General features: G+C 41.0%; 1 protein-coding gene across 1 annotated transcript in view; it reads right to left on the bottom strand.

Annotated features, from left to right (window-relative positions):
• FCHO2 (FCH and mu domain containing endocytic adaptor 2) overlaps positions 1-12597 on the bottom strand; it is a 68883-nt gene that overhangs the window by 32413 nt on the left and 23873 nt on the right. The window contains exons 3-8 of the mRNA XM_080972545.1: positions 11407-11481; positions 9948-10089; positions 9707-9859; positions 7958-8062; positions 6998-7096; positions 3678-3774 (exon numbers count right to left, since the gene is read on the bottom strand). Of these exons, the coding sequence (XP_080828671.1) occupies positions 3678-3774; positions 6998-7096; positions 7958-8062; positions 9707-9859; positions 9948-10089; positions 11407-11481 (671 nt within the window). The remainder of the gene's footprint in view (positions 1-3677; positions 3775-6997; positions 7097-7957; positions 8063-9706; positions 9860-9947; positions 10090-11406; positions 11482-12597) is intronic.

Here is a 12597-nt window from a genome sequence, read left to right on the forward strand (position 1 = left end):
TTTTCTACTTTCTATTCCTCCAAGCAAACAATCTAAGGGTTTATCCTGTTGAAGTCCAAGCTGTATCTTAGTACAGTGGATGCTTGGGCTGCAAACGTGATCCGTGCGGGAGGCACGTTCGCAACCCGCAGCGTTCGCAACCTGCAGTGCTGCGGCTGCGCATGAACAGATCGCACTTCAGCGCTTCTGCGCATGCGCAAAGCGCAATTTAGCACTTCTGCACAAGCGCCGAAACCCAGAAGTAACCTGTTCTGGTACCGTATGTTCTGGCGTATTAGGCGACTGGGCGTATAAGATGACCCCCCCCCCAAATTTTGCTGTTGAATTATAGAGTTTGGCCTCCGCCGCCCTCACCTGTGGGGATGCCCAGCTCTTTGGAGCCCTGGCCGAAGCAGCGCACCACCTCGCTGCAGCAGGCTCTTCATGGCGTCCGTGAGCTGAGCGAAGCCCCGTGCGGCCACAACGGAGGCCGGATCCGGCTCCCATGACGGCAGCAGCAGGCATGCGGGTGAGCACCACACTTGGAAGGACTTTCCGTGGTGAGGAGAGAGCAGCGGCCAACGAACACGCGCTGTGCCGGTACGGAAGAGGCGGGGCCTCGCACTGCGTCACAGGAGGCTGCGTCCCCTTCCGTGGGGAGGGAGGAGGAGCGACGGCAGAAGGGGAACTTCTGCTCACCGGCTCCCTCTCCTCCTTCCCAACAGGTGGCTCCGCATATACCCAGCGTATAAGATGGCCCCCAACTTTTGGGGTGGTTTTCCTGGGTTAAAAAGTCATCTTATATGCCGGAACATACGGTACTTCTGGGTTCAGCATGGTGCGCAACCTGAACACATGCAACCTGAAGCGTCTGTAACCCGAGGTATGACTGTAGTCTTGTATACCCATTTTTTATCTCTTCCACACTTCTGATAATTTCCGTAGTAGTGTTAACCAGTTGAACTACCAGAACAGTCTAACCTTCCCAGCACTTTAGAATGTGTTTTACATACATGCATAAGAGCAAATGCAAACGAGTTCAGGGTTCTTGTACCTTTAAGAGTTGTGTACAGGTGAGGAACCACAACAGGTTTCACCTCCTTGAATATTAGCTGGGGCAGGCCATGGGTTTTGTAAATCATTTATGTATACTACTAAATCACAACTTTTAACTACTGCATCATGCACACTGCCAGTGAATTAAAAAAGAAATAGTAAAACTGATTTCCTCCAACTCTATCAACCTGAGATTCTCTCCTTTTCCTATTTACACTACTCATCTGCTCAGTCAAATAATGCCCTATTGTAACTTCAGTCTGCCAAAATAAAAAAAGCAATACCTGTTTTTAAAAACTGAAGCAGCACTGCAGAACGTTGCACAAGCAATTCATCTACAAAGCACAGAAAACCAGAGACTACACCGTTTCTGTCCTTTAATATACACTGTGGGCATATCTATATTCAAGCAAAATATGGAAGCTGAGAAGGCAAAGTGTATTCAAGTATTACCCTTAAAATAAGGGAGAACTAATTGAGTCTGGTACAGGTGCCAATATGGTCTGTAAATTCCTGGTTGGAATTTCTACAGGGGTTGTAAAAATAAATTGCAATGTATTTGTTTTGCATTCATTTAAGCTCTGATTAAGTTGTCAAAGCTGAACTTTTTTTGCATTTTATTGTAATTCAACATCAACTTTGCTGTGTGCATGCACTTATGTATGGTGTCTACAGGTATTGTGCTCTGCTTTGAATACAATGATGTTCAATTAAAATGAGGGTTAGCTAACATTCTCTTGGCCCTCCTAACTTTCCTGATCTGCAGCATACACTCCAGTTGGACTTCTAACATGGTGCTTTTAAACAACTCTCAAGCATCTGAATGAATTTACCTTTTTGACTTTGCCTTTCAAATTCCTTTTTACAAATCCCTTCATTTTGGACAAGTTTCTTGTTTTGAAATCAAACGTGACCGTGTTGAATTTTCTTAGCAATCAGTCATTTACATGTATATTTAATAGCACTGTGGTCACTGCTCCCAACTGACTTAACAACACATATCTGATGCCAGGTCATGGATACTGCTAAAGATTAAGTCCAAGGTCACTGCCCCTCTGGTCAGTTCCATGACCAACCATTTTAAGATACAGTAATTTGGGGTATCTAGAATTTTACCTCTTTGGAACATATATGTAGTCAGTCTACATCAGGGTAGTTGAAATCAGCCATTTCTACAACATTTCCTCCTTTGGATTTTATGTGCATTTAATGATCCCAGAAAAAATAATTTTAAAATAGGTTTCTATTTTTAGAATGAGGACAGCTGGAAGCTGATTTACAATCCTATACATGTTTATTCAGAAGTAAGCCTCACTCCCAAGCTACATGGGCACAAAACTGCAGCCCTTGAAGTCTTGTCTCTATTGGGATTTTCCAATACTACATCAAATAAGATGATGCTAAGTAATATATGCACATTAGTCATGGAAATTAATGCTTTGGAAACATGTAACCGATCTGCAGAACATCAGAATGCTAGCCTAGAAACAAATGTGACAAGGTTTAAAAATATTGTGCAACAAGTGCAGAACAATTATGGTAAACTTGGCAGCTGTTTGCAGAACACAGCTATTAATTTTTATGGCCTATTTTAAGCATAACACAATTAGGCAATAAAAAAATACAGCTGAAGACAGGAAAGAATATGATTGGAGAATCAATAATTTAATCTGTTTGAATGTCACATAGAAGGAATTTAACCTTTGTTTGACTGGAAATAAAAGATTTCAAAACTATTTTTATATTGTAAGAATGTAAGAAGAGCCTGCTGAATGAGGCCAATGGCCAACCAGATGCCCACAGGAAGTCTGCAAGCAGGACTTGAGCCAAACAGAATTCTTCCCTTCTTCCATTGTCAGCGACTGTAGCAATGACTTGTAGCAATTGATAACCTCATCCTGGATGAATTTGTCTAATCCTCTTAGACATCCTTAAAGCCATCCAAGTAGATGACCATTATTACTTATTGTGGGAGCAGGTGCCATAGTTTAACTATGCACCAACTGAAGAAGTACTTTCTTTTGTCAGTCCTGAATGTTCTAACATTCAGTTACTGGATGTCCACAAGTTCTAGGTTTATGGGGGGGGGATCCCTGAACACTTTCCCTACACCATATATACCTTTATGATGTCTCCTCTTACTCACTTTATCTCTAAACCAAAAAGCACCCAAAACTATAACCTTGCTTTATAGCGGAGTTGCTCTATCCCCTTGATAATTTTGGTTAACCTTTTCCAGCTCCACAATATCCATTTTGAAATGCGGTGACCAGAACTATACACTGTAATCAAAGTATATTTGCACCCTAGATTTCTATGGCATTATCATGTTGGCTGTTTTATTTTCAATTCCTTTCCTAATGATACCCAGCATGGAATTCACCTTTTCACAGTTGTCCCCCCCACAGCATTTTTTTCCTTTGAACTGGCATTATCCAGAGAAAAAAGAGTCATGATAGTGAACTAAATATCTGCATTCATTACTGCCAGTAAATTACAGTTATATATGCATAGTATCAATTATTCAAGAGGAGCATAGATGGAGGGGTGTGTGCGCGCACATGCGCATTGAACACTGGAAGATAATATCAAGCAATCTTTTATTTAAAAAAATACCAAATCAATTATTTTGTATCTCTTACCAGGTCGCTCTTTGCCTGTGCCTTTCGACTCAGCAAATTTTTGTATCAAACTTTCAACTGTTGTGTTTGCCATGTTATTTATAAATTCTTCATGTACCTTTGAGAAAAAGAACACTAATAAATATAACTTTGTGGGCTTCAGCAATTTGCACACAAACGGATTGTTCAATTATTACACTTCCCATCTTGCTCTTATAAGTAAAAAGTGTCAGGCTGGGACTCAAAAAACCATAAAACTAATTCTGTAAGCCTTAGGGTTGTTTTCCTCAAACATTCCCTATGGTGACTGGCAAACTGCTTTTAGTTTCAAAAGCAATTTGTAATATGATTGGGGGGGGGTGTCAGCTGTTTGAAGTAAATATTATCACAGAGCTAGCACAATATTTTTGACTATGTCTTGGCCAGTCTTTGGATTTTAGACACTGTATTGTTAATATAATAAGCTAGGACTATTATGCCCCTCTAAGATCCTGAAATGTGTGTCTTATATGAACAACTTAGTTTCTTTAAAAAAGTTGTTTGGGTCCAGACCTGTCTGCAAATGGCATACTGAGGGTCTCTTTCAATACCAAACATATTAGGATTACTCAGAAAATCTGAATGATAGAAATACATTCTGTCTCCCTCAAGGTCACTTTCATTTTTAGTATAAGCATGATATACCGTATTTTTCGCTCTATAGGACGCACTTTTTCCCCTTCAAAAATGAAGGGGAAATGTGTGTGCGTCCTATGGAGCGAAGATGCCATAGCCTCGCGACCCTCTCCCGGCTGGAGAGGTGACGCGCGGCTATGGCAGGAACCTCTACAGCCCCGTGTCACCTCTCCAGCCGGGAAAGTGCGCACGCGGGGCTAAAGCAGCCCCCCGCGACCCTCTCCCGACTGCAGAGGTGACGCATGGCTATAGAGGCTCCTGCCATAGCCGCGCGTCACCTCTCCAGCCGGGAGAGCGCGCGTGGGGCTAAAGCAGCCCCCCGCGACCCTCTCCCGGCTGGAGAGGTGACGCGCGGCTATAGAGGCTCCTGCCATAGCCGCGCGTCACCTCTCCAGCCGGGAGAGGGTCGCGGGGCTATGGCTTCTTTAGCCCCGTGCGCGTTCTCCCGGCTGGAGAGGTGACGCGCGGCTATGGCAGAAGCCTCTACAGCCCCGCGTCACCTCTCCAGCCGGGAGAGCGCGCGCAGGGCTAAAGCAGCCCCCCGCGACCCTCTCCCGGCTGGAGAGGTGACGCGCAGCTATGGCAGGAGCCTCTATAGCCGCGCGTCACCTCCCCAGCCGGGAGAGCGCGCGCGGGGCTAAAGAAGCCATAGCCCTGCGACCCTCTCCCGGCTGGAGAGGTGACACGTGGCTATGGCAGGAGCCTCTCCGCTGCACCTTTCCGCTGCTCCCTGACCTGCTCTTTGGGGCTGGTGGTGGGCTTCCCCCTGCCAGCCCCAAAGAGCAGGTCGAAAGGAACCTGAAGCCTGGAGAGCGAGAGGGGTCAGTGCACACCGACCCCTCTCGCTCTCCAGGCTTCCTAGGTAGCCGCCTGAACGCACCTTAAACGGCACCTTGTTTTAGAGCGGGAAAACAAGAGGGGGAAAGTTCTCCCCCTCTCTGTGCAGCACCTCCTGCTGCTTCACTGAAGGGGCGCTGGGCAGAGAGGGGGAAAATTTTTTTTTCTTGTTCTCCCCCCTCTAAAACAAAGTGCGTCCTATTGTCCGGTGCGTCCTATGGTGCGAAAAATACGGTAGCTGTTTATAATTGATATAAACATGCAGTGATATAAATTAAACCATACCCATGTCTCAATCTAAGTTAAATCCTAATAAGAATTTGGCCAAAACAAAAAAAGTGTAAAGAAACAATTTCAAAATCATAAACACCATCCCTTTGATCTCAAATATCTGTATTTTTAGCTCAAACTAACGATTTGGGGAATAAAAAATAAGTTTTGCTTAGTGTTATTTTTTAACCATATGCAAAAATGCCATATCAACATTCTAATAGTATAATGAATACTGCACAACTATAAAAATACTAGAACACAAGGTACAATAGATATAAACTGTTATGGTAGGTTGTTTTTAGATCCTAGTTGGGCAAACTGATCTCTTTAATTACATGAAGAAAAAAATTAAAGTTTTAGAATTCAAACAGTCAAGATGACGATAAAAGCATTCAGTATGGAAATTCAGCAGTCAAAGTTTTACTCCTGGAAATGAGCTATGAGACAAGATTCATTTATGCTAAATGTCAATAAAGATATATTTTCCACTTTGTGCCTAGCGAAGAGTTTTCTTCATTTAGATTCAGGGGCATCCTTTTTATAGTAAATAAAAGGGGACCAACTTCCAAGTAAATTTGTTTGGTAACAGCAAAATAATTATGCTCCATGCCAGATACACCAGAATGGAGCTTGCCAATGTGGTGCCCTTCAGATGTTGTTGAACTGTAACTCCCATCAGTGCCAATCAACATCACCAATGCTGAAGAAAGACAGGAGTTGTCCTCCAACAACATCTGGAGGGCACTACATTGACTGAAGTGTCCCTGTCCCATGCAACAAAGATCAACAACCTAAGTCACATACATTTGTTTTCTCATGCTACCACCAGATCTCTGGATCAGGGTGTTCAGAGTTGTGAATATATGAGTTCCCTGTCTGGGCCAATTATAAGTTATACTCAAACCACACTAAAATTTGGACCCATTTAGAAACTGTTTTGACTCAGTGCCACTCCGCAAGCCCTTCCCACTACCAGCCCACCCTTTTCCCAATCTGACCCTTGCACTGAGGAAGGGTGAATGTTTTAAGGAGCATCAAAGCAGCAGAAGATACCCAGTTCTGAGGCATCTAAAGATACTGGGAAACATGTGAACTATAGCAGATTGTAGTGTCCAGTGCTTCCCACTACCAGAGGTCTCAAGACAAAGACCACTGCTGCATTGAGGTTAACCTCCATCATCTCAAGTGAAGCTCCTCAAAACTAGAGTTTTGTAAAGATGTATTTTCTCTCTTTACAACCGTAACTATGAAAAGCGAGGGTCTGATGGTGGGGTGTTCCCACAGACTTAAGCTCTATGGGCCCAAATGTGCTTTTTATTTCTTCTTATCCTAGAAATACATAATTACCAAAATTATTTTTACATCTAGATACGGTACTGGAGGAACAATCTATAAAACTTGATTGAAAGTTTATCACATACCCATATCTTCCTCCACACCTACAGCAGCAAATTAAATACAACTCCTGCTAAATTTGGATACCTATGAACTTCAGTGAAGATGAAATACATCTTAATTTATAGCCTGAATAATAAGAGCTACTATAAAAAACTCACCTCGCCAATTTGTAAGTGAACTTCTTTGACTGTATTTGAAAAACATTCTATAATCTCTTTCATATGGAACAGATGCATTTCTTCAATGTCTTGAAATTTCTGCAGAACAAATAAGTGTTGTTTTTAGGGCTTATTTAGAGTTAAAACAGCTTAAGTCAAAACTGGATTTAAAATACTGATATACTGAACTGTCCACTGAGCTCCCATAATTAGCTCGCTTTTTTATTTGTTTGTTTTACTTTTTTACTCTGCCCTTCTGTTGCAGTCACCAACAACTCCAATGGACCCAATTATATTGATATTCAGTTCAATCCTATAAATGCCAACGTACTTTTAAAAATTGATATGCCAAATCTAATCAAAATAAAGAGATGTGCATTAAGAATCTTCCAACAAGTATGCAATGTGAAGCTTCTGTTCTAGTGCAACACAAAGAACTCACTTAAAATACACAAACTCAAACACAGTACAGTTTGTTTGCTTTGCAAATACGACATTCCTTGCCAAGGAAGCTCTCAGCTTGCCTTAAATGGCAGGCATACTTCACATATTTTTCATGTTTATGTTATTTCTCTATTTATTAACAACAGTTTTAGGACCAAAAGTTAAGTGTTTAATATCAAAACTAAAATGGCAATATTCAAATAGCACAACAAATTCCACAATAAATTTGATCCAGGTGAAAGAAGCAAATCATTATGTAAGAAGAAATTAGCCAGGGGGAGTATAATGTTGTTTCTCTATCCCATGCACTTAAAACTTATCCAAAAGTATTTCCTGACACAAAAGTTCAAATTCTGAACCCAGAATTTAAAGCCAACTGTGCAGATTAGGAACACTTTTATTTAATTTGCTGACTGTATTCTCTTTTTCCAGACTCCTTGGAAAATTGTAAATGAGAAGAGCAGAGACTGTGCAAATTATAGTGTTTGCCTTGCAGATACTGAAAAGAAGGTTTACCTGTGCAGTTTCGGTCATTTTTTGTTCAAAATCAGATTTTGCTGCAGCATATTTTTCAACATAGAGTTTATATGTATCAGTAGCCTTCTTGGATTTTACTGCTGCCTAAAATAAAATAATAAAATAATAATGATTGTAGGGAAGGAAGAAATAACAAGGCATACTTTTTACAATCAATTTAGCTGACTTACAATTTCATGTTTTGCTCCCTCACAGTAATTTCCAGTTCTTACCACATGAGGGCTCATGCAAACAACATACCACATGAAATTAAGTTGCTATATCACCTTGCAATGTTAAAACATAGTTGTTAGTAATCTCTAACACATTTTAAAATAACTTTGAGTTTATTGAAACTCGAAGGGGAAACATAGAACAAGATGGCAGGAAGATGACAGTAAGAGCTGTTCAACAATGGAACAGACTCCCATGAGAGGTGGTGGACTCTCCTTCCTTGGATGTTTTTAAGCAGAGGCTGGATAGCGATCCGTCATGTGTGATCTAGTTGACATTCTTGCATTGCAGGGAGTTGGACTAGATGACCCTTGGGATCCGTTTCCAGTTCCACAATTCTATGATCCTATGATTCTATTTTAATATATTTTCTCTACTAATCCTTTCAAAGCATTTTTTAATGATATATAAACAAGTAGTGAACACTATGGTGTTAATCTTTCCTGAATCTCACTACATATATTAGATTTTCCATTAAAATCAAGTTTATTGGCTCAGTTACACTGCATAGTCTCCGTGTAGCACTATGCCTGTTTTAAAGAAAAATTCCAACTAGACCCAAAGTTGAATTTACCATAATCATTCTCTCCTTTGCACTTCAACGGTGGAAAACTGAATTGTTCAGAGGAATCAAATACATTACGTATTCAAATGCCGCTACACTTTTCAAGCTGAAAGTAATCATGCTTGCTTGTGGCATCAGAGTCTACTGCATGCTGACCATGTTAAGACATCCATTTAGACATTAAAATGGATGGTAACTTTTTTTTAGTAGTCTGAGACATATTACATAGCCTAATAGAAGGTGCGTTGGGGAAAATGTGTTTTCCTCACAGTAAATTCAGCAGGGGCTACACATAACTGAACAAGTGAACAAAACTGAGCAGGGCAATCCTAACAGGGGTCAAAGACTAGATGCTGTGGTGGTTCCACTGCTCCAAAATGTTGCCTGCTCCTGCCAGTCAGGGTGGAAGATGAAGCTTTTTGTATTTTTGCTGGGCCAGTTGCAGGGCTGGCAAGTTAAGCAGCCAAAGGATTAAGCTCCTCAGGGATCTACAGTGGTATGGATCCCAGTGGATCCCACCAGAACACGCTGTTTCCCCAGGGCTTGCTTTTGGCTACCACTGGTGGGAGACTTTGCCCACTCAGGCAGTGTTCGGGCATTTGTCACAGCAACGTTAACTCAGTGACACTACTCTCTGCTGGCAGAGAGGAGCTTATGCTGCATCCTGGCCCACCCTCATCATCTACATCAGGTGGTTAGGATTACAGCCTCAGTGAATCTCAAAATGTTGCACCTGTGCAGACATAAGCTAATTCAATAAGCAAACAGAACCTTACTTTATACTATTATATAACATACTATTGTTTGTTTTTCGCAAAAGACATCCTTTGATTATCCTTATTTTTTATGCTGAAAAACACTAAAAGCAGCAATGTCGTATGGATGTTTTCTATCTGTGCAGTTAGACTATTAAACTATAAAGAAAGGCAGCTAAATCTTTGAAACATTACCTTGTCTATTTCTCTCTGTGTTGCACCTTCCTTTTTCAAACGTTCCTGTTCCACACACTTTGAATTGTAGTTTTCTTTTGCTTTTTGAAGGGCCTGAGTAATATTCTGAATATTTTGCATTGCTTCCAAAGTTCCTGAAACTTCTTCTTTAGTCTGTTAAATATGACATGTGTGTTAAACACTACCAATTTAATATTTTCATCTGAAGTTATTAAAATGCATTAAAATGACTATACACAACCTTTTTATGAGCTTTTAGTTGTTCATCTCCATACTTCTGCACTTCTTTTATTAGTTCTTGCAACTTCCGAACAAGTTCTAAGTGACAGCTTGCTAATTTTTCTGATGATGATTTAAAAACATCCCAGACTGGTGCAAATGTCCTACAAATAAGAGAGAGAAAATGGGTGTTTTAGTGCTGAAATAGCTTGAAAGCAAAAAATAAATGATAAATAACTACGGTTTTCTTTAATTGCAACTCCTAAGGATATTTGATTGAGTCTTACTTTTGTTTACTTTTATTCTGTTTTCTTGTTGACCCAACAAAAATATATTCCCTATGACCCAATAAGAATTTCTAAGTCCTGTATTTCAAGGGTTGACAAATGTCATCACAGCTTCTTATTACTGCTCAATGCATATTCAGGACTCACTTAAAATTACTTGGTTTAGAAGCAAAAAAAGGTAATTAGTAGGAGTAAACAATTCACTTACTATAACAAGAACAGGGTTAGGAATGCTCTCCAATTCAGAAATTTACTCTAGATGTGGGAGCTCTGACTGAACAGGATGTTTTAAGTTTTCATTCCTGGTCAAAGGCTTACAAGCACAGCTGAGGCAAGCAGTGCCTCGGTTCCAATTGTGTCATATTCCTGCAGATAATTTTAGGCCTGGTAGTCCTAAATCTCATTCTTGGCAAAATATGATGCTCCACCAGGGCTTTGGGCACTCCTGCTCTAGTTAGGCAGTTGGGGCCTTGGGCATAGCAGAATGGAATGGCAGGGACATTACAGGGAGGCACTCTGTGAATAACTTTCAATTGTTTTTACAAATGTTTAGATGAAGAACTCATCAATGTTTTAGGTTTTTTTAACATTCAAATGGAGCACTTATTAAAATATTACTCCTCTAGGAAGTTAAATGTCAAATTTCCACTAAAGAGAGAGTCACATATGGGTTAAACTTGTAAGCTACTAAGGGCTGCCCAAATTCAATTCAGTAAAGGAAGTAGGTTTGCATTCACATATTTCCTTCTACTGAATGAATGTGGCAGCTACCTGGCTAATAGTTAGCAGCCACTTTACATACTTTATCTTATAATAATTGCTATTGCCTTGTAAGGTAGGACAGATTCTTTTCATTCCCATATTCAACACGTAACTACCCAAGTTCTACCATACATAGGGTATATCATGCTTCAGCAAATTCATGCAAAATACACAAACGTTTTGCATTTTCTTTAAATGCACAGGTTTTTGTTTTTATTCAGAAAACACACACAAAAGAAAGAAAAAAGGAGTAAGCTCCCAAAGCCATATACACACATACAGAGCTCAGTTTTAAGTGTTGTATACATCCACAAACATTTCAGATAATTCTGTAATATAATTAAGTATTAGTATTATATTATACAGAGAAAGGCAGAAAAGCTCCTCTAGAACCTGCACAAAATTATTTTGTTTTTAATCATCATAACTTACCCAAGCTGTGAATAATTGCTTGCTGATTTGGCTAGCTTTGTCATTGATCTTGAATATGCCTCTTCTATTGTAGCTCTATCAACGGAAGAAGACAATCAGCAGTCCAAAACCAAAATATGTACAAATCTTAGAGGACATGAACAAATGCACTGTTTGTTAACAAACCACTACCTTAGTTAGTCTAAAGCTAGCCTAAAATCACGTGTTTTAACTCAATCTGCTAAGGTGTGCTTTTTTTTTCTAAGAGTCACATAAACCAGTAGGTAGAAGAATAGCTGAGCGTGGATCATTAGGGGGACAAAGACGGGTGGTGACTCATCAAAAGCTGAGCCATCAGGACATTTTCAATGCCTGCTATCAAGGGGGATGGAGCCCCTCCTCCAGTGTGTGTTAGTGGGCAGAGATAAAAGGGGTTTAGGTTTTCAGTTTGGATAATGTAGGCTCAGGGAAATCCTTTTCAGTCTGTTAGAGGCAACAAGGAAGAAGAAGGGGATCCAGGGACAGCATGTAGGCTGATTGTAACAGAGAGAGAGAGAGAGAGAGAGACAGACACAGACAGACAGACAGACAGACAGACAAGAGAAAGAATATGGCTGCTTTCTGTGTTTTGGACCTAAATGCTGCTGTGCTGATGGGAGAAGCAAGAGACCTTTTTGAGTATAATGGTTGGAACCCCTCTATATTGACCAGGGTGGTCCAACACGTGGCCATCAGCAGCATTGGATGCCCCTACCCTTCACAGTCCTCATGCTGCCTTCCCAAAGCCAGGTAGGTGAGGTGCTGGGCTTTGGGAAGAAAGTGTGAGGGCTCTGATAGGGTGCTAGAGTCCTCCTACCCCCTTCCCAAAGCGTAGTTAGGGGTTTCCCAGCTTTGGGAAGGAGGTGGGAGGGCATTAGGTCCCTGCCAGAACCTTAAATCTCCTTCGCAAAGCCTGGTGCCTTCCTTAGCCAGCTTTAGGAAGGCAGCATGAGGGCTGGGGGGTCATCAACCCCCCCCCCCATGTGTGTGTGACAAGGTGGTGTGCAGCCCATGGGTTCTATGTCACAGTTTTCTTGAGGCCCACTTGGTATGAAAAGTTGGATGGCCTGATCTAAGTTCAGGTTGTATATACAGTGGTACCTTGGTTTACGAACTTAATTCATTCCGAAAGTCCGTTCTTAAACCGAAGCCATTCTTAAATCGAGGCATGCT

This window comes from Podarcis pityusensis (genome assembly GCF_964106645.2).
Source record: "Podarcis pityusensis genome assembly, chromosome: 11".
NCBI classification, from domain to species: Eukaryota; Metazoa; Chordata; class Lepidosauria; order Squamata; family Lacertidae; genus Podarcis; species Podarcis pityusensis.